Genomic DNA, 22007 nt, shown 5'->3' with positions numbered 1-22007 from the left:
GTCTTCTAAGCATTGCAATCCCGACAGCAGTGTTTTCCTTGGGCATGAGCCAAAGTTTTGGCTCCTCTTTTCTTTTACCAAACATGAGCCCTCTGGGATGAGTCACTGGTTCTCAATGGGCTGCAGCTGCTGAGCCAGGAAAAGGAGCCCTCGGTGCAAGAGAAGGGATCAGGAGATGATGTGTCATGTGGGTTACACAGGGAACCACATCACTTCCCACAGCCAGGCTGCATGCAGAGCACCACCAGGCCTGGAGGAGATGGACACGAGGCCAGGACTCCCCAGGACCCTCTGGGGTTTGGGTACCACATTTAATCTCTGCTCAGCTGGTGAGAGTCCATGTGGCTTTACCAAAAACTTCAGCAATTCAGGTACTTAAATGAGCTGCAGCAACTCATTGCTGTAAATCTGGATCCTGAATCATCACAGCTCCTTGCTCTTAACCCTCTCTCCATTTCTCTTCCATCCCAGCAAAATCAGTGGAGTTACACAAGGGAAGCAGGTGGCTGGAGAACTCATAAACCAAGCATTTCATAGAATCAGAGAATCATTTAAGTTGGAAAAGACCTTGAGTCCAACCATTAACCCAGCACAGCCACATCCACCACTAAACTGTGTCCCTAAGGATGGTGACTCGACTGCTTCCTTGGGCAGACAGTTCCTGTGCTTGGTTTCCTCTTATGAGAGTAGCTGAATGAAAAAATAAAAGGATCCTGAGGGACAATTCAGTGAGTAAGGGATGTCTGACCACTGGTGCCCAATGTCAGCTGACGGAAGCCATAGGATGAGGCAACACCTTTTCCCTTCAGCCACTTTTGTTAGTGCTGAGGACCAAGTACATTAAATATCGCTAACCTACAGCTCGCCTTTTGTCAGTCAGCAGGTGACAAGCGCGTTCCTGTGGCCATCACATCGCAGCGGTGGCATTTAAAGGATCAACACGCTCAGAGCAGGGCGAGGCTCGGTGTCACCGAGGCTGAGCCTCAGCACAGCGGGGCCGCGCGGTTCCCTGACGCTGTTGTGTGAAAGATAAAGAGATTTTAAAAGATAAAGAGGTTAAATAAAAACCACCCAGCAATAAGAGCGACCGGCCGGGGCAGGGCTCTGCTGAGGCACAGGGACCCAGGGAAGCGGCCGCGGTCCGGCTGCCCTGCAGGGATGCGGGATGGGACGCGATGGGATGGGGGCGGACACGGGAATCGGAGCACCACAGCTCCTCCCCGGCGGGGCGGGATGAGGGGCCGGGCAGAGGGGCACAGAGCCGGCAGGGTGAGGTGGGAGAGGCCACACGGAGGGAGCATGTCGGGCACGGCCATCTGCCTGCTGCGCTGCGACCTGCGCGCCCACGACAACCAGGTAGGAGCGGCGCGGGTTGCTGTGGGACAGCCGCGCTGTTCCGGGCACCACGGGGAGGGATTCTCCTGCATCCCGGCCCCTCTCACGGCCCGCTCTGTGTTTCCAGGTGCTCCACTGGGCTCAGCACAACGCAGATTTCGTGGTTCCCCTCTACTGCTTCGACCCGCGGCACTACCTGGGCACCCACTGCTACAGCTGGCCCAAGACGGGGCCCCACAGGCTCAGGTTTTTGCTGGAAAGTGTGAAGGATCTGAGGGAAACGCTCAAGAAAAAGGGAAGGTAGTTGAGAAAGCACCGTGCAAATAACACATACATTTCTATTTTCCTTTCTTTTCAACACATACCTGTGCCGTGACTCGGATCATGTGCTCCGGGCTCGGGTGGTGGCTGATTTCAGATAAAGATAATAGGGCTGATTTCACAGCCCTTCTGTTAGATACAGCAGGGTGCCGTGTGTAGCCCCTGTTGTGGTCACCTGCAGGGAGACAAAGAGCCATCCAGGCTCTGTGCCACGTGGGTTTTGCTTTCTCAGGTACTCCTGAGATGATGAGTGTCTGCTTTGAGTGCTTTGCCCAGAGTGCTGACAGTGGGAAACATGAGTGGCAGAATTTTGGATGGCAATTACAGTATCCACTGTGGCCAGGAGCCTTCCTTGTCCCTGGTGAACTTTCCCTGGGAGTTTGCTTGAGACAGACCAGCATGGAGCCTGGCATCTGAGACTGGAGTGTAACATTTCCTTTTGCCCTGTCCTGCTAAACCCAGGGTTTGTGATGCCTTTAGAACCATAATTGAGGTAGACAAGGGCCTGAAGAATCCAGTGCCAGATAATATCTGGCTTTGCAGGGCAAAAGATCATGGAGTCATAGAATAGTTTGGCTTGGAAGGGAACTTTAAAGGCCATCTAGTCCAGCCCCCTGCAATGAGTAGGGGACATCTTCAGCCAGATTAGGTTCAGAGCCATGTTCAGTCTTACCTTGAATATTTTCAGGGATGGGACAACCTCTTTGAGAAACTTGGACAAGGTGGATCAGCCAGCCCTTGAATCTCTTTAGTGTGTGAGGATAAACAGATTCACTTTTAGGTAACAGACTGGCTTTGTGCCCAGTCATCCTTTCTAAGGCATCCAGAGTGGCAGAAATGTGTTTGACACAATCTAAGCCCCAGAGGCTTACAAACTCTGTTCAGGGGCTCCTAAAAAATGTAGGCTGGTCAAATCCTGTCTGTCTGCCCCCACACACTGTTTGTGCTCCATAGAAAACCAGGACATGAGTGCCTGCCTGGGCTGAGATGATGGCCTCTTGTGCACATAAATAACAATAACATCAAACCTATTTCAGGCCAGTATTTTATATTTTAGTACCCTGGTTGTGAGGAAGGGGAAGCCGGAAGATGTGGTCTGTGATCTGATTACTCAGCTGGGCTCTGTCACTGCTGTGGTTTTCCATGAAGAGGTAAGGGAAATACTCGAGTGACACAGTTAAAAGATAAAATCATGCTATGCTGTGAAGGTTTCTTCCACGACCAAGTGGTGATGCAGATCCTGCATGTTCAGAGCCTTTCTTGGCCGTGGTGTTGTTGACCTTGGGGGAACTGGGTAGTTCCTGGGATGGGGATTCCTGAGTGGGAGTCCTTGATGGGGCAGAGGGAGGAAGGTAATGTGGAGAAGCATGAGGAGGGCAAGACCAGGGTCTTTGTGCATTGGGAGCTGCGTTTGTGCAGCCCTGGCCTCACTCTTTTGTTCTCCCTAGGCCACGCAGGAGGAGCTGGATGTGGAGAAGGGGCTGTGCCAGGTGTGTAGGCAGCACGGGGTGAAGGTTCAGACATTTTGGGGCTCCACGCTGTATCATCGGGATGACCTTCCCTTCAGGCCTATTGACAGGTGGGCTGCTCTGTGCCATCACCCCTCCACTGTCCCATGTGTTTCTCACTCAGGAGGGCTCCCAGTCCTCTGGTCCCACAGAGAAAGGACCTATCAGTCCATCTCTTTGTGCTTTTATGGAGCAGTGCTGTTGTGCTCAGGCACACAAAGGGGAAACAACACATTCAGCCCTCTGCACGTGTAGGATTTATGCTTCTGTATGTATAAAGCCAAGGCGTGTGTTTGACCATTCATTAAGGGGTTGAAAAAGACCTTTAAGATCATCAAATCAAACTATGAACTAAGCCAAGCCCATCAGTAAACCATGTTCTTCAATGCCACATCTGCACATCTTTTAAATCCTCCAGGGACAGTGACTCCACCACTTCCCTGGACAGCTTGTTCCAGCCTGACCGTCCTTTCTGTGAAGAAACTTTTCCTAATACCCAATCTAAACTTCACCTGAAGCAACTTTATAGAACCATTAAATGGTTCAGGTTGGAAGGGACCTAAGAGATGATTTACTTCCAACCCCTCCTTGGCTTCACTGCTCCCTCAGTAGTCACCTGAAGTGTGGTTGGTGGAGTTGAGCGATTCATGGTATTCTGTAGCAAATATATGTAATAAGGGCAGACAAGTCAGGCCATGAAAATTCCTGCTTTTCTCCTTTGACTGAAAAGGCACCAGGAGGATGTAGATTTTTACACTGACATCAGCTCTGTTAATCAGAAGTTAGGTGAGATAAATCTCATGGATTTCCCCACCAGGGCACACCTTAAATTGAAAAGGCACAATTTGCATCAGAAGCTGAAAGAAATTGGGGACTGTTATGCCCGGGGGCATCTGCCCCTATTGTGCCTGGCAGTGTTCAAAGGGGCATCACAAACGTGAGAGGACAGCCTGGAATGCTAATCCTGCCCCTGAGGAAGGGGTGTGTGGTGTGGTGTGGGGGGGCCAGGGCAGTGACCTGGCTGCTCCCATCTCTGCAGGTTGCCTGATGTCTACACCCACTTCCGAAAAGCTCTGGAATCCGGGGCCAGGGTCCGGCCAACCCTGCGGATGGCAGATCAGCTAAAGCCCCTGGCTCCAGGGCTGCAAGAAGGGAGTATCCCTACCATGGAGGATTTCGGGCAGAAGGGTGAGGAAACTTAATTTGGAAGTTGCTCTAATGAAATCTTACTTAGATTCTGTTCTTAAAAATATCCTGCTTAGGTCTGTTTTGAAAAATGTGGTTTACAAAGTGAATAATTTCCTGCTGCTCCAGATTCCCAGATGTTCAGCCAGGCTGAACCAGGTACCTGTACTGGCTGCACTTGAGCTTTGATGGTTAATACAAACCAAACATCTTGCAGTGCATATTATATTCTGTCCCAGAAAAAAATACCTTTTTGTAAAAATGCAGAGGCAACTAGAGATACATGAGAGATACATGAAATGTAGTTCCTAAGGATGATTAGATTATCATGGCCCTTTCAGTCTGGGAGGTGCTGTAGAAGCATCTGTCTTAAGTTGCAGGAATAGGCAGATGTTTGTCTTCAAATTAAAAGAGAGTAGATTTAGATTAGATGTGAGGAATAAATTCTCCCTGTGAAGGTGGTGAGGCCCTGGCACAGGGTACCCAGAGAAGCTGTGGATGTGCCATCCCTGGAAGTGTTCAAGGCCAGGCTGAACGGGGCTTGGAGCAAACCGGGATAGTGGAAGGTGTCCCTGGTCATGGTATGAGGTTGGATCTGGATGATCTTTAATGTCCCTTCCAACCCAAACCATTCTGTGATTCTGTGATGTGTCCCTTGCTGAAAACCAAAACACAGAGGCAGTGATTGCCCTTCAAACTGTCATTAAGCCTCAATTCACTCACTCTGCAAACACAGGAAGAATCCTTGTATGGGAATTTCCTACCTTACACCTGAGTAGGAAACCTCCTTAGTGATTTTTAATATGTTTGATATGACCCTTATTTTAAAGGAAAACCACACAATCTTTTATGCCCCCAAAGCAGACATCCCCACTGCTGAGCATCCCTAGATTTTAAGCTCCCTGCCTTTGAGATGCTTTCAGAGAGGGTAACAAGGTGTTGGTGTTTTCTGTGGCAGATCCTGTGACTGATCCCAGAACAGCCTTCCCCTGCAGTGGAGGAGAGACCCAGGCTTTAATGAGGCTGCAATATTATTTTTGGGACACGGTAACTCTAACATTTCCTTGCCTACATCCTCCCCCTTGTACACATGGCTGTGCAAGTGGGTGAGGCTGCAATTTCACTTCCTAATATTTCCTTAGCTCCCATATAAAACGTTGCAAAGGAGGGAATTAGCATTATTTCAGTTTTTCAGAGAGACAAACTAGACCAAAAAGAAGTCATCTGGGACTGGGGAATGTAACCAAATACTTAGGAACCTAGTTTACTGGCCATCTCTCTGAAGTAATTTTTTTCATTAACTATTGGGACTTGGGACAAAATTTTGTCCCAAAATTTTTTCCCTGCTTTACCTTGATTTGCTCCTTCTATGCTAATGTCCCACATCATCACCAATGTAGTTCCTCTGTTTTGGAGGAGTGAGAAGTGGCCTGAAGGGCTGGAATTACAACTGGGGTGAGGAGCAGCTGACCCAAGTTCTGCCTGCAGTTATAAATAGTAGGTTTCTGTAGTCTGGGTTAAAATCTTGCAGCCAATAATGACAGCTACTGTTTGTTTCCTTGCTTTGGTTGAGTGAAGCTCCTGCTGACTGCATGTTGTCAGAGAGTTTTTGAACTTCTTTCTGGTCTAGTTTGAGGAGCTGTCTTAAATTTGCTATGTCTGAATTCAAAGGTACATGTGCTGATTTCCAACAGCATCAGACCCAAGCAGTTTTCTGGGTAAAGGAGGGAGCACCTCTCCAGCTGAGATGGGTTAAAAGTGTGGTATTCCCAGTGCCTCACAGGTACAGCCCTCAGGGCATCCTTTCAACTGCATTTCCCAAATTCCTGCATTCCTTTGCATTTGGGGAACATTGTCCCGGTTTAAGCCCATAAGGCAGCTCAGCCCTACAGCACCTGCTCCCTCAGTTCCTGCCAGTGAGATGGAGGAGAGATTCAGAAGGATTAAACTGAGACAAGTCACGTGTTTAGTTAAAGACCATCTAATAGGGAAAGCAAAAGCTGTGTGCACAGGCAAAGCAAGGTGAGGATTCACCTGATTCTTCCCGCCACTGGGCAGGGGTTCAGCCATCCCCAGGAAAGCAGGGCTCCATCACAGTTACTTGGGAAGACAAATGGCATCACTCCAAACATCCTCACTTCCAGCTTTATGTGCTGAGCATGACATCATGCGGTCTAGAATACCCCTTGGGTCAGCTGGGGTCAGCTGTCCCAGCTGTGTCCTCTTCCAAATCCTTGTGCACCCACAGCCTACTCAGGGTGGGGTGGTGAGGGAAGCAGAAAAGGCCTTGAGGCTGTGTGAGCTCTGCTCTGCAGTAAGGAAAACATTGGTGTGCTCTCTGCACTGTTTTCAGCACAAATCCAAAACAACCCCAGATTAGCTACAATTGGGAAAATTAACTCCATCCCAACCAGTATGAGTACAAGTGTGTGTAGCTTTTACTCTTGGTCAAGCATTATTATAATCAGAGCTGGAAAACCTGTTACTTTTTTTTTTCTTGCAATGCAAATATTGTCTCCCCCAGTGAGCTACAACAGCCCTTCAGCAATTGTAACCTGTGCAGTGAAGGTGATCAGGGAGAGATTGGTCTATGTCCTCTGCATTGTCCATGGAATGCTCAGAACGTGGAAGATCTGCCTCCTGCTGTAAATGTGTGGGGCACAGAAACAACAGTGCCCAGTGGTCAGGGTTCCTGCAGCTGAGTGTTGGGGGCTGTCACATATGGAGGGGTTTGATAGTTGGTTTGTAAGTACAGTTGAGTTAATAGAAGAAATAACAATTGATGATTTTTGAGTGTATCGATAGCAAAGAAGAAGATAAGGTTGTTAGCATGAGAATAGATTAGAAAAGATGCATAAAAATTTTTGTAAGCTAGGCTACGTGCTTAAGTAGATGTGTATACGTGGTTTATTAAATTTTTGTAAAACTTTTACTAATTATATTAACACTAATTGTTTTGCAACAATAAATATAATAAATTATTGTAATGTAGTTAATGACTTAAAATTACACTTTATTAAGAGTATATAAGGTAGAAAACACACAAAAAACCCCTTTTTTATTTTAACAGTAACAATCACACTGGTTCTATAACCCCCAAACAAGCAGCCACAAGGCTGCCAGTTCCACTGGTGCTTTTTAGTGGATTTCTGATCCAGAGTCAGATGGGGATGGGCAGGGAGCAGCACAGCCAGGTGCACAGTGCTTGTAGAAAGAAACGTGCTGTAGGCTGAAGCAGGGAGCACAGCTTGTGATACAGCCCAGAGCTGTAATGAAGACTGCTGGCCTGATTCCTGCCTGTGTGCTGGGGGCAGGAATTGGGCACCTGTGCAATCCTTGCAGGCAGCCATGAGAGGGAGCCCAGCCCTGCCAGATTGCTCTGGCTCCAGAAGGAAAGAACATGTAGCAGGTTGCTTGCAAAGTATTAAAACCTTTTGTTCTTTTGCTCTCACAGAATCTGGTTGCTTCTTACAAGGAGACTCGGAATGGGCTGGTGGGAATGGATTACTCCACGAAATTTGCACCATGGTAAAGATTTTTGTTGAGACTGGAAAATCCTTTTCTCCTTCCATCCCGAACAGATTTTACCTGTCTGCTGAGTGCTGCTGGGCATGGGTGTCTAGGTGTTGTTCCTTTGGTCCTTTTTATGGTGTTACAGCCACTCTGAGGCTGCATTTCCCTGGAACTGCTGCAGTGAGGCAGAACTGTTCCAAGAGCTGTTAGTGCTGGGAGCACAGTGTGAACAGGGAGCAGGAGGGACTCACCATTTGCCTTTGGCTTTGTGCTGCTTTGTTTGGGATGGGAAAGGCAGGGAGGCAACACAGCTTCAGTGTGTTGGCAGGGCTGTATCAGAACTCAGCCTAATCCTGGTTTCCTGCATAGTCTGCAGAATTCACTGCCATTCTGCAGGGTGAAGAGACACTTCTGATTATTCCTGTAGGAAAAGATCTTTTGTGTGGGTAAATATTTTGATTTTTAATTAGGGGCTTTAGTCCCTGGTGCTGGAGGTGGCAGAGTTAATTCCAGACTGGAATTAAAGCAGCAGCAGAGCCCAGTTCAGCCTAAACTGAGAGCATCTGGATTCTCCCAACAGAATTGCAATGAGAACCAAATTTCAGAGGCTGTTACAGGTTGGGATTTCTTGTTTCCAACGAGCTTTGTGCTGTGATGGTTGCAGTGGATGGCTCCATCTGGTGGCACGTTAGCATCCCAGGACTGCCGGCTCTGTGGAAGTTTATTTGTGGTCTCCACTTGATTTTTTCCAAGCTGGCCATTTGCTCAGAGCAAAAGTTCTGATCTGTCTGCCCCAAAATGTTCCTCTGTCACATAATCAAATCAGAGCAGTTCAGGTTGCAGCCAGTCATTCCCATCTCATACTGGCCTTTAGAGCTGGTCAGTAATTAAGGGAAAACTCTTCAAAGTCTTTCTTTCTGTTTTCCACAATTCATTAGAACATTCAGTGTTTCCACAAGCTGTAGTGGAAATGGCAGTAAAATGCATTTCTAGGAAAAGCAAGGTAAAAGCTGTTCTTGATCACCCTGTATTATGGGGTTGGAGTCTGCAAGTTCTTTCCTGTCTTGCAACAGCACTGATTTGGAACAAATCAGTGGAGGAAGGAGCCCAGGGGGTTGAAATGCCAGAGCAGGGTTTGTTTCCCTAGTTTTCCTGCCAGGGCTCAGATTTTCAGCAGTCACCTCACCTTCTGTGCTTGCTCAAATGAGCCACTGAGGTTCTGCAGGAAAAGGAGCCCTGGGCATAGGATAAGGAAGTTTGTGGCAAAAGGGCAGGTAGAACATGTGATGCAGAGGTTGACATTTGAGATTCTTTTCTGGGTGTGTCATTGGGTTTGTTAAATCATTTAGACAAAACTTGTCAAACTTGAGTAAAATTATTTATCTCTATAGCTTGGAAACTCCTGTAACAGTCATACTACAAGAAGGAGAGGATCTTAATTCTTGGAAGAGAATTCTCTCTCTTGAAGAGTTGCAGAGAAGTTAGAACTTGATTAAAGCCATTTAGGAAGTCAGGGGCAGCACTGCAAGCTGAACAAAATTTTTAGACAACAACTCTAGACACAAAACTGCCCCTCTCCTCCCTCTGAGCTGACATCAAGCTGTCAGTCCTGCATGGCATTCACAACATAATTCCTCTGCTTTCAGGCTGGCACTGGGCTGCATCTCACCTCGATACATCTATGAGCAAATCCAGAAGTATGAGAGAGAGAGAACAGCAAATCAAAGCACATACTGGTATGTCTTTGCACCATCAGCATGGCTTATTTTCTCTGAAAAGGAACCTGGTATTTCATGCACAGGAGAGTGATTTGTTAACTCTCTTTGTAATTAATGTTTGTTTTTCCTGTGCCTGCTGGCTGGTTCCTCTGGGTTGCACTGTAGTTCTCTTTCAGTACAGATTTATTAGTCTGTCTTTAACACCCAGGGGCTTTAGGCACTTTGTAAGTAAAGATTATGAATGCCAGTTGTCATTATTGCTGGGAAGCCGTGGCTCATGATTTTTGAAAACAGTCTCAGCAAATCAGCACCACGCATCTCTGTGTTCTTATGGGCTAAATGAGAAGGAGGAATAGTTTACAATTAAAAGCCAAAGGGTTTCTCAGACTGAGGATATGAGCCCAAAAGTCTCAGTAACTGTGTGATTTGTGTAAATCTCATGGTGTCTGAAGATCCCACAGTCCAGCAAGTGGCCCTGTGTTTGTTCAGCTGCCTGGCCATGACCATCGCATCAGAACAGAGGGGAAGAGGGCACTGGGAATTGGGTTTAATGCATCCCACCCTGTCACCCATGCTCTTCCTCACCTCTCAGTTTATCCATCCCTGGGCTGGCCTTCAACTTGTTCAGCTCTGCCCAGACACTGTGAATCAGAACGTGGAGCTCTGATAGAGAAACAGGGTCATGGTAGAGCCTGGCCTAACACTAGACCTGGATGGGAGAAATCCCAAACCATAACGTCTGTGCAAACTCTAGAACTAAATATTCATTTTGGTTTGTTACATTTGCAACATGTCAAACAGCACAGTGGTTGGTGAGGAGCAGGCAGAACACTGCCAACCCTTCTGGCCAAAATGCTCAGTTTCCTTAAAATTCAAATTGACAGTTAAAATATCTACACCCATGAAGTGTATGTTTGGGATTTTTCTTTTACTTTAAAGACAGTTAAGAGAGGAAAGAATTCAAGAAATGAACATACTCCTGTTTTCCATCTAACAGTCAGCCAGCCTGCTGGCAGCTGGCATGTCATGGTGATTTTAGCATTTTAAAGTGTTTAGTAATTATAAAAATGAAGCTGTCAAGCTCCCAGGAAGTGAATTGTACAGTGAAGTACAGGTCATGGTGGCTGCACATTGAACCTGTGTTGTGACACTGTTTTTTAGGATTTGGACAGTGTTCATATTGGACATTAGGAGGAATTTCTTCTCTGAAAGGATGATTAGACATAGGAGTGGATTTCCTAGGGAGGTGGTGGAGTCACTGTCCCTGAAGGTATTTAAGGAAAGACTAGACTCAGTGCCATGGTCTGGTTGACACCGTGGTGTTTGGTCGGAGATGGGCCTGGATGGTCTCAGAGGTCTTTTCCAACCTAACTGATTCCCTAAGTCTTTGATTCTGTTCCATAACCAGATTATTCAGAAGGATCTTGTCAGCCTAAAAATCAGCTGAGCAGAGAGCTTTCCATATGGCATAGAGTTGAAGCAGGTTTATAAGGCTGATGTGCCATCATTTTATAAGAAGCTCTTTTTATATAAAAGATTTTATATAAAACTGTCCTTTTTTTCCATGGGCCTAGCACCTGATCTAATGGGCTGGAGCACTGTAAACCAGTTTTGAAAGGTGTCTTAGAGTCCCTTGCCAAGATAATTGCTTAAATCAACACAAATAAATCAACACAAAGCTCTCAGGAATGTGCTGATTGCTCGTTCCTGCGGAAGTGTGAAGCTCAATCAGGCCCTTGCCCTGCTCTGTGGAGAATTACACCCAAGCAGGGATGGAGGAGGAACATGTTTCCTGAAACTCTGCTCCTGCACATGAGCTAAGGAAAGCTTCCCAGGTGATTCATGCAGAGTTTGCTTTCCCTGTAAGCCAGGCAAACAGGCTTGGGGAGAGAGCTGCTGTCACGGGGAAGATCCCTGAAATCCCTGGTGTTGCCACATTTCTCTTCACAGAGAAAAGCAAGGCACAATTCTTCCCAAGAATATTTCTGGGTTTCAATTCTCTGAACCTCAGAGAAAAGAAAACACAATTCTTATCTTATTTGCTGTGCCTGTGTTGTATCAAAGAAGAATGCAACATGGAGATTGTTTACCCGGAGTGATGGTGTTTTGTTCCTTGGCCTGTCAGGGCCAAGTGTGTGTGTGTGTGGGACTGTCAGCTGACAGTCACGAGGTTCTGTGCAGTGGTGAGCAGAGTGGAGTGCCTGGCAGATTCAGTTTAGATGTAAGGTAATATAGTGTAATATAATATAGAATAATATAGTATAATAAAGTAATTAATTAGCCTTCTGATATCAATGGAGTCCTCCTCATCATTTCTCCCTGCCACAGGGGTCGTCTTGTTACAATGCCCTCATAGTCAATAAACTTCACAGTGTTAATGGTGGGTTGTATGGAAGCAAAATCCTTGTTCAGTTATCATATCTGAGCCACAGTGAAATACTGAGATGGCTTTGTGTTTCAGGGTCCTGTTTGAACTGCTGTGGAGGGATTACTTTCGGTTTGTGGCCCTGAAGTATGGCAGAAGGATTTTCTCATTAAGAGGTGTGTATGGATCACCACATTTAGGGGGGACAGGTACTCTCTTACAACAGGGAAAGTAAGAGAAGAGGCTGTTTGTAGCATTCACATTCTCTGAAAAAATCCCTTCTGCCGGAATTTTTCTCCTGGAAAGCTGAGAAGCCTCAGAGAAAAGAAAAACAATTCTTATCTCATTTGCTTCTCCTGTGTTGTGCTCATGTGGAATGTGTTTGGAGATTGTTCACCCACAGGTGATTGTTCCATTGCATTCTTCTGTGAGTTGTTTTCACTCCGGCCAATCAGGGCCAAGCTGTGTCAGGGCTCTGGAAAGAGTCACAAGCTTTAATTATTATCTTTTTAGCCTTCTGTGAGTATCCTTTCTGTATTCTTTAGTATAGTTAGTATAGTATTCTTTAATATAATATAGTATTATAGAATAATAAATTAGCCTTCTGAGAACATGGAGTCAGATTCATCATTCCTGCCTTTGTTGGGGCATTCCCAACAAATACAATAGCTGTTGGCATTAAGTTGTACAAATGTTCTTCTCATGGTGCTTGTGTCTCCACCCTGGGAAGCTGCTGGGAGCTCTCTGTTAGCACAGAAGTGCCTCAGCACCACGGTGCTGGACACTGATCCCCAAATCTGATTAGATGCAGGGAGTATTATTAACATGTCTGTGGGAAACAGCAGCACAGGCACAGTGAAGATGCCGTTTCCAGAGACATTCCACCTTTCAGCAGAATCCAGGCTTCAGGCTTGTCTGAGTTCTCCAGAGGACCTGGGACAGAGCAGGAACTGACCCAGCCAGGTGAATCCCAAGAAACCAGATACTACGCCACACAGGAATCAGAATGAGGTCTGGCTCCAGCCGCAGTGACAGGAGTGTGCATGTGAAATGGGGGTCTGAGCACTCAGTGCAACAGCAAATACCCAGTCCATGTGTCAGGAGACCCTGCAGGTGATGGCCTGTGCTGGGTGAGCTGCTCTGCAGCTGATGCAGCACTGGCTTAGATGCTCCAGGGCAGCCTGCCTGGCATCCAGCTGTGGCTGCAGAGGGTCACATCTCCTTCAGGGTCTGTGCCACATTGCCAGGCCTGTGTGGCTGTTCTGCTGGCATTGGATGCCAGTGGTGAGCCTTATCTTGAATGTTTGTACCTAGAACTGCGTTGTCCCTGCTGCCTCTGCTCCATTGCACAGAAGGCTGTAATTGCCACTGGATCCTACAAACATGAAATCATCCCCCTCATCTGTTCCTATCCCATTTGCAGGGGCAAAGTGTTACCTGAGGCTTCTCCCAGGTAATTCTGGGCGTAGTACCTGCTAGAGAAACTGATTTCACATCAACTTTGTCCTGGAGTAAAGCTGAAAAAGAAAATACCAGCGTGGGCCAGAGCACATCTCTGTCCACTTGTGAGGTCTGAGTCATTTTTAATTAAAAAAGGGAAAAAAGCAAACATCAGCAAAACAAATAAACAATGTCCATTAGAGTTTGAGCACCCCCTGTGTGCAAAAGACACCCCTTTGCAACACTGGAGGGGAGGAATTGATCATCTCTAAACCTGTGCAGAAGGTTTGTTTGTAATGGCACTGAGAGGCCGAGCTTCACCCTTACTCCTCGTGTCAACCAAACTCCCCTGGCTGTGTTGTGGTCTGAGTAACTGCCTGTGTCAGTATTTCTTCATCAGCAGGTCATTATTTTCCTCCACAGGGCTTCAAAGTAAAGAGATTCCCTGGAAAAAGGACCTTCAGCTGTTCAGCTGTTGGAAAGGTCAGTAGGAACCACAGGTTTGGCTGGCTGTGTTTTGTTCTCCAGCTGTCTGTTGGGGCTCACACGTGCCCTAACCCTGACTCAGGTCTCTCTAGGGGAGCTGCCAGCATGATCAGGATTGGCATTTAAACTGGCATCACCAGGGTATGAATGTTTGTGGCCTCCCTTCCCAGACTGAGCACTGAGCAGCCCACAGGGTGACCCTGCTTTGTGAGGTGCACTGCAGGTAGATTTTCCTGCCCAGAAGGGAGTGTTTGTGACCTGCTGGTCCCTTCTGTTTAGTCACACAGAGGCTGACCAGCCCTGCTTATCAATATTAGATTGCCATGCCTGCTGTGTTTGGTTCTGTTTGCTTTTGGTTACAAGGTTAAAACAGATTTAGACTAAATCTAAACCATATTCTTTTTAATCCCACAGCCTTTTCTTGAGCTGTTACAACTTTGTTGTTGTAACATGAATAGCAAGCATAATATCTCAAAACTTGGAGGGACAAACAGATTAAAGTATTAGAATCAGTGCAGTACACACCTCTGTGTCTTTTCTCGTGTTAATGCCACGTGTACCCATTTGCACACAGGATAAAATAAATCATCCAGGCACAGTAAATCTTTTCCTTAACAACAGACAAACTCTGCTTTTCAGGTACTAACCCTTGGGGATTTGTCCAGTACATGCCTCTGTTAGTCACCTGTCAAGAATCTTTCTGTTCTTGGCCCATCTCACTATTGTCTGCATATTTATTTTACTCTGCAAAATTCCCTGCAACCCACCTGATTGTTTTTCCAGTCTGAGATTTTTCTGTACTTTTTTTTTTCCTTCTTGCCAAAACTTCTCCCCAGCTTAATTTTCAGTATGATATCCAATTTAATTTCCAGTGGATCTTAGTGGCTGCACTCCAGCTAAACCACACTGAAATCTCTCTCTGCTGCTGTGCACTGGCACTGTCTTGGAAATGGCTGTGAATACATGACCACAGGCTGGTTTATGAGGGCCCAAAAGCATCCTGATACCCCAGTGCTGTGTTTTGTCTCTGCAGAGGGCAAAACTGGGGTTCCTTTTGTGGATGCCAACATGAGGGAGCTGAGTGCCACGGGCTTCATGTCGAACAGAGGGCGGCAGAACGTCGCCAGCTTCCTCACCAAGGACCTGGGGCTGGACTGGAGGATGGGGGCAGAATGGTTTGAATACCTGCTGGTAAGATTGGCCCCTTTGTGTGCCTGAGTTTAATGACAGGCAGGAGGACAGCCCTGATTTATAAGAAAGGGTGCAGGTGATGATCAATAATTTTCAGGCTGATAAAGACTGTGTAGATACTTTTTGCAGGGTGTGAGCTTCCCAAAGCTTATATAACTAAAAGGAATTTTGCCACAGTGGAGCTGCCACTAACAAAAATGCAGCTAGGAAGTTTGCAGTAAGCTTTGTTCCTCTCTGCACGGTTTTAGCCAGAGATCTGTTGCACTTGACAAAACTTTCAAACATGAATTATGCTAACAATGCTCTGATTTGCTCACCCCAGAGGCTGGGGAGGAGGGCAGCCCAGAAATAGAACATAAAAAGAAGTGTGTGCTGGCACAGTGTCTATGCGTTGATGGCTGTGGACTGGAAACCAGCTAGTCAAGCACAGGCAAGTAGGGACAATGGCTGGATCAGCTTCCACGGAGCTCCACCCTGGCTGGAGGCATCCTTCTTCATTCTGGGGTGTTACTGGCCCCCCTGCCAACTGGAGCACCAGTTCCTCTTATATATCAATCAGCAGCTGTGTGAGCTCAGTTAAATAGCTGGGTCACTTTTCTGACCTCAGTCCCCATGGATTCTCATGGTACTGACTGAAAAAGGCCAAATACTCACATCAGGCTCACATTAAAGGTCTTATCTGTGGGATACAGGAGGCAGCTGGCAATCAGAAAACTTTCCACTCACTTGGAGTGCTGGATGGGCAGAGAAAGCCCACTTGCCTTGCCAATATCTGCAATTAAAAGATATGTTTTTGTGAATGTAATTTTTTTTTTAACTTCCTTGGTGCTGGGCTCTGACATGGCTTTGGCTGCAGGAGGAAAATCTGGGTGCTCTCCCATGCCAATGCTGTGAGCAGCAGTGGGCTTGGACAACAACACTGTGAAGGACTTCAGGATCCTACAGAAAGGGGTTTGGGGAGCTCCATGCAGTGATGCTTTTCCATATAAGAGCAAGAGCCTTCCACAAGTGTGTCCTATTCCACAAATGAGGAAGACCTGGAAGGTCTCACATTAGAAAGATGCTGCCTGTGTTATGTACATTTATTCCTAAGGACATGAATACCAGCCTTGCTGAAGCAGTATTTAGCATACTGCACTGGCCCTTTCACTAAGGGAAGCCCCAAATGCTGATGGCCACTGTAGGTTGATGTGGTACAGGCTGATCCTTGTGCCCTTTGGTCCCATCTTGTGTCACACAGCTCTGTTACTGTAATGTGGTGCCATCCTCCAGAGCAGCACACAGGAGACATCACCTTGGTGGGGAAGACATGGCTGTAGAAGGGTAGAGGCCAGTACAGAACTGAAACTGGTCTCACTTGCCTCTAAAAAAGAGAAAGCAATGTCTATTTCATCTCCAATACTGCCAGCAAAGGCCCACCAAGTGTTTGCGTGTGCCATCCATACCAGACAGGCAGGGAAACTGAGGCACAAGGTCTCTGCAACCTCCTCAAACCAGGGGAAAGGCCAGAGACCACTGGTGTCCTGAACTGAGAATATCTCAGCTCTGACTTCAGTGATTTCATTCCCAGGGTCAGGCCCCAAGGAAAGGCAGAGAAACAAACAGAAGAGAATGCCAGGAAGGGGCAAGGCTGCGGGGGAAATGAGCCTGCCTCCTCCAGGCCCCCTTGGATTTGCCCTCACCTCCCACACATGCTTTCCTACATGTTAATCACACAATCAGGCCTCCAATGGCATCTTTCTTCCCTCCTTATCTCACCAGCTGGAGGAAGTGAGCTGGGAAGGGGAAGCTGGCTGCTGCTCACCCTGACCCCAGCACTTACTGGCTCTGCAGAGAAAGGGCAGCTTGACAGAGCCCTGAGCCTTCTGCTCTCCTGGAGCATTGATCTCCTCACTCCAAGGAGTGGCTGAGATCTTGAAAATATCTCTGTGGACTGGTTACTGCTGTGGCTGCAGTAAAGGGAGAAGAGAACAGCACTGAACCAGCTCTTTTTGTCACAGCTGCTGTTTTTGCAGGACAGACCCGCCCCCCCTAGGAATGCTCAGAGATCCCAAACCCTCCTTGCTATCACTTTCACTCCCCTCCTGAGCAGGGTTTGAATTGTCCTACAGCTGGAAAACTTCTGGTGTTGGATTTAAGCCACCCTGCCCAGCTGAAGAGCACTCAGATGGGATCATCTTCTGCTCTCAATTGTGCTTGTTTCAAAAGCCCTGCTCCATTTTATATAAGCATCCTTGACAGTTTTTATTTGTTTAGAGAAGGAATAACTTGACAGTGGGAGAAAACTGCAGTGTTAGTATTGTTTCCATCCTCATATAAACTGTGTGGTTTGTCTGCACAGTCTTGAGTTAGGCATCTCTCCAAACTGCCTAGTAGGATCGGCAGAGATGATTTGGCAATGTGTGGTGTCTGGGTAACTGGTCAGAAAAAGTTTTCTCTTGTATTTGAATACTTTCTTTTGGAATATTAGCATTCAAATGCTATGACTACTTGTGAAGTCTGCCAAATGATGGCAGAAAGAGCAGGATTTTCCTTTAAAAGGAAGTAAACTGGGAAACACTTTGGTTGGACTTTTATCTGTTTTCTGACCTAAGGATCATGATCTGAAGTAGTCTGGGAAGCTGATCCCAGGCTAATAAGGCAGCCATGCAGGTCCTTTCCTGAGCCAGCATGTGTGTACCAGCATGGGGGAGCTCTGACCACCCCAGTCTGGCCGGAGTGAATCCCATTCAAGAAAATTTCCCTCTGAGTGAAAGGATGGACAAGAATATTGACCAAGGGCCAGCCCAACTCTTCTGACAGTTTTCTCCCTCTGTTCTCAAGGTGGATTATGATGTTTGTAGCAATTACGGCAACTGGTTATACAGCGCTGGCATTGGCAACGACCCACGGGAGAACAGGAAGTTTAACATGATCAAACAAGGCCTGGATTATGATGGGAATGTAAGTCTTGTGTGGCTGTTTTACAGGGGTGAGTGCAGGGAAGGACATGTTTTAGGGAGCAGAGGAGATCAATGTGCTGTGGGGATACAAAACCAGTTCTTGTGTCTCCTGGCCAGCAGTCGGACAGGTTCCTTGATGTGCACAGGACAATGTCATTTAACAACCTGCTGCTGTCCCCAGGGATGTCCCCACACCCTCCCTGGTCAGTGTGTTAATTGTTTCATCACCATTTCTTCCAAGTCACAGCCACATCCCATCAGGACATCACACAGATGCTTCCCTGAGCACAGAGCAGCTTCTTGGAGAACTCAGGAATTACCTGATAGACAGAACCATTCCTTGAGAGGTGCTGAAGAGTACATTAAACCTGTGACTCCTCTGACTGTCCTCTCTGAAATTGCAGATAAATTGCCCTTTTCTGTCATATTTATATGTCCTCTGGACAGAGAGAGATTAAGCTTTCTCAGGATTTTCCTGAGAGAAGCAGAGAAAAGAATGATCAAAATAATTCTTATCTCATTTGCTGCTCCTGTGTTTGTGCCCATGTGGAATGTGTTCTGGAGATTGTTTACCCAAGGTGATTGCTTGATTGGATTCTGGTGATGGTGTTCTGGATTTGTTGACCAATTGGATCCACGTGTGCGTTGGGACTCTCGGGCAGAGAGTCACAGGTTTTCTAGTTAGTGATAGTTCTTGTTAGTGTGATATAGTGTAATATAGTTATAGTATAATATAGTGTAATAAACTAATTAATTAGCCTTCTAATATCATGAAGTTCTACACATCATTCTTCCTGCCCATCGAGCATTGTAGCACCGATACTTTGCATGTGCTTAGCCTGTATTCACAAACTGCATTACCTGTTTTCACACTATTCCTTAGATTCACGTCAAGCTGTGCTGTTGCCTTTTGGCACTGTAGCTGGCAGGATCAGAAATTGGTCCTAGTGGAGGACACAGCAGTAAAGTTAATAGGAGAGATTCAGGAACACAAGAGTGTGCAGCTGAGCTAGCCATCCTATTTTCCTTCAGTCACAGGAAACTTCTTGGGGGTGACTACATTTCAGAATGTTCTAAACAGGACAGATGAACAGTGCTGAAAAGGCACCTCTGCCTCCCTCCTGTGCCTGCAGTGTGAGCCGTGGGAGAAGAGCTCCAGCATCCAGGTCTCTCTTTAGGCACTAATTCTGGCTGGAGGATTCAGCAAGAGGGGCTAAGGCTTGTCAGAGGAACTGATGCTGTACAGCACCAGCTTTCTACCTGGAAATAAATCTGCCTTCTCTCTTTCCCATTGAGAAAGAGCCTTGCTGGGAAGCACTTAGAGATTGTCACTGAATGGATCCTGTCCATTGGTTCTGTTTGCAGGGGGATTATGTCAGGCTGTGGGTGCCAGAACTGCAGGGCATAAAGGGAGCAGACATCCACACCCCCTGGGCACTGAGCAGTGCTGCTCTCTCCCAGGCAGGAGTAACTCTGGGTGAGACCTACCCACAGCCCGTGGTGACAGCCCCAGAGTGGAGCCGACACATCCACCAGAGGCCTGTGAGTACTGGGAGGGCTGGGATGGGGTGGGAGGGCTCCAGGGGCGGCTCTGCATCAGTCTCTGTAGGGAAAAAAGTTGTTTTAATGCAAGCTCACATTACATCACAGCAGGGACTGTGCAGCCAGGATTATTTAGCTGTGTCTCCTACCCACTGTGGTGAAGGGTGTAAATTTTTGCTGCTTCTCTGTCCCTTGTATAGTCAGCAGGGCATAGCCACAGCATCTCCTTCTGAGCATCCTCTCATGCCCTGGCAGCCCTACCAGAGGGATGGGGTTTCTCCACCACCTCCACTGGTGTGACCACCCCCCAGTACAGGTGGACAGAAGAGAAACAACCCAGTGTCCTTTCTGTTCAGGAGGTGGAAGTAAAAACAACCAACTTCCTGCTTGAGTATATCCAAACTGGAGTCAGCAAGACCTGTAAATATGGGGACTGCTCCTTGCACTTTGCTTTTTGAGTGTATCTTCCCTTTAAAATGGGGGAAGAATGAGTTGCTGATCCTGCAACGTCAAAATTTTTATCTGTGGTCTGGAATGCTGTTCTTGGAGGAGATGGGTATGGAAGGACATGGATATAACCAAGGTTTGTGTATCATAAGTGTTCAGCATTTTGCCTTTCCCCCATGCATCTACCCTGCTTCCTCTGAGTGAGGATACTTTGTGGAGGCTCAAATTTCGGTATTGCACCGAGTCAGTGAAGAACGAAGCATGCTCCCATTTCAGGTTTTAATCCTAAGTTGCAGTACCAAATTTTTAGGCCAGATTCCTTTGCCATGAGTGGAAAGTTTTGTGGAAGCAAAGCCTTCTGCTTCACCCAGCCTGTTGGAGGGATTAGTAACCTTCTGGGATGAGAGAAAGGACTCTGCAGGAGCACTTAGTGAGACACCAGTTTGAGGCAGTGATGAAACGTGACGTCAAAAAGCTTCTCCATCAGGCAAAAGTTCAATTTTGATCAACTTTCCCAGCTCACCTTACCAGAAACCCTGGTTTCCTTAATCCCAGCCTAGAGCAGTGTCTGTCAGGCCTTCCTGCCTTTCTTAGTGAACTTGGGAGGCCAAAGTTCCATGTGCACATTCTCCTGGACGTCAGCACTGCTTTGTGACCAAATCCACTCTGCAGCATCAGTAAATATCTCGCTGTTCCTTGTCATTTGCCACAGGGAGGAAGTCCCCATCCCAGGGGCAAGAGGGGACCAACACAGCACAAGGACAGAGGGATAGATTTTTACTTCTCTCGCAAGAAAGATGCTTGCTGAAGGCTGAAGGAATGCTCAGTGGGAGGTTTTGCTGCTGAGGGTGCCTGGATAATGGTTAATCACCTTGAACAAGCCAAAGATACAGGTCTGGCATAGTAAAATAACACAGGATCTGCCTGTCTGGTGTTCCCAGGGACACTCACTGGATGTGGGTGTTTGGAGGTTGTGTATTAGCACCTCTCCTTACTATCTGGAGCCAGTGGTTTCTGTGGCAGGTGTTTTTAGTCAGAACTGACACTTCTTACGCTTATTTTTAATTTCTTAGTTTTAAACCCACCAATCGTTGTGCAATTAAAAGTTTTGCTACTGGAGTGTTTTATCTTCCTCATTTCCACAGAGCTCCACAGATAGAGACTGCAGAGGATGTTCTTTTACTGTGTCTCCTGCAGTATTTTGGAGAAGCAGTGTGTTGCTCCTGAAAATTTCCTTGCCTGTTGGTTTGGTACCGCCCTGGAAGCTGAAAAATGTTCAGGTCCTAGCCAAGAATTGTGTTTGACTCAGCATCAAAACCAGTTTGAAATGGATCCCTAACCAGTTTTAGGATTTTATTTTTATGGAGAATGTTGTACTTGCTGGAAGAGTTTGGGAATTTGGAGATGGCCATATTTGTGCTGTCATGGAGCATTGTCATCTGAGGGGAGCCCAGATCTGAACGCTTTGACCACCAAAGATGGGACATGGTTCTGTATTTATTGCTACTAGAGATCCACTGGGCCTGTTCTGTAAAGAATAATTGAAATATTGTAAAATGTCTGAATGTTCTGGTTGGTGGGTTTAGGTGATGGGTGAGAAATAAACATTGAACACAAGAGCAAGTTGTTCTGCCAAAAGCAGGAAAACCAAGTGATTTTGAACGTAAGCCCTGTCAAGGCCACATTAACAATTCTACTATTTGTTGAATTAGGGGCCTGGGCAGGAATGTAGCCAAGGTGATTTGGGGAGGCGGGGGGGGGGGGAATAGAGTGAAAGAGCTTTAGTGACAGCACTGTTCTCTCTGGCATAAGACAGAGACACACAGCACAGATCCCTGTCCAGGCCACTCCAGAGGGCAGGGCACTATGTTTGGACAAAGCCCAGCAAGAGAACCACACAATCAGTTTTTTTGGAAAAGTCCTTTGAGGTCATCAAGTCCAACCTGTGATCCAACATCACCATCTCAACTGAGTGCCACATACCTTAAGGTCTTCCTTAAACAGCTCCACCTCT

General features: G+C 46.8%; 1 protein-coding gene across 3 annotated transcripts; it reads left to right on the top strand.

Moving 5' to 3' along the window:
• The first annotated feature begins 1244 nt into the window (after window positions 1-1244).
• Window positions 1245-21506, top strand: LOC311153984 (cryptochrome DASH-like). Of its 3 annotated transcripts, none has more exons than XM_084206118.1 (14): window positions 1245-1356; window positions 1463-1635; window positions 2714-2807; window positions 3105-3235; window positions 4204-4352; window positions 5308-5396; window positions 7804-7877; window positions 9509-9598; window positions 12042-12121; window positions 13809-13868; window positions 14905-15062; window positions 17886-18005; window positions 19370-19546; window positions 21139-21506. In XM_084206118.1, exons 1-14 carry the CDS (start codon window positions 1300-1302, stop codon window positions 21295-21297), a joined length of 1611 nt encoding a protein of 536 aa, XP_084062244.1. In that variant the 5' UTR covers window positions 1245-1299; the 3' UTR covers window positions 21298-21506. The 3 variants fall into 3 exon arrangements, with proteins under 3 accessions (XP_084062244.1, XP_084062245.1, XP_084062246.1); XM_084206119.1 differs by having other exon boundaries at window positions 20706-21245; XM_084206120.1 differs by lacking the exon at window positions 21139-21506 and having other exon boundaries at window positions 19470-19514.
• Window positions 21507-22007: the final 501 nt, after the last annotated feature.

The sequence above is a fragment of the Fringilla coelebs genome (assembly GCF_963513975.1).
Source record: "Fringilla coelebs genome assembly, chromosome: 1".
Lineage (NCBI taxonomy): Eukaryota > Metazoa > Chordata > Aves > Passeriformes > Fringillidae > Fringilla > Fringilla coelebs.
Note: the sequence above shows the minus strand (reverse complement) of the source record. Positions and strands in the feature narration are given on the sequence as shown.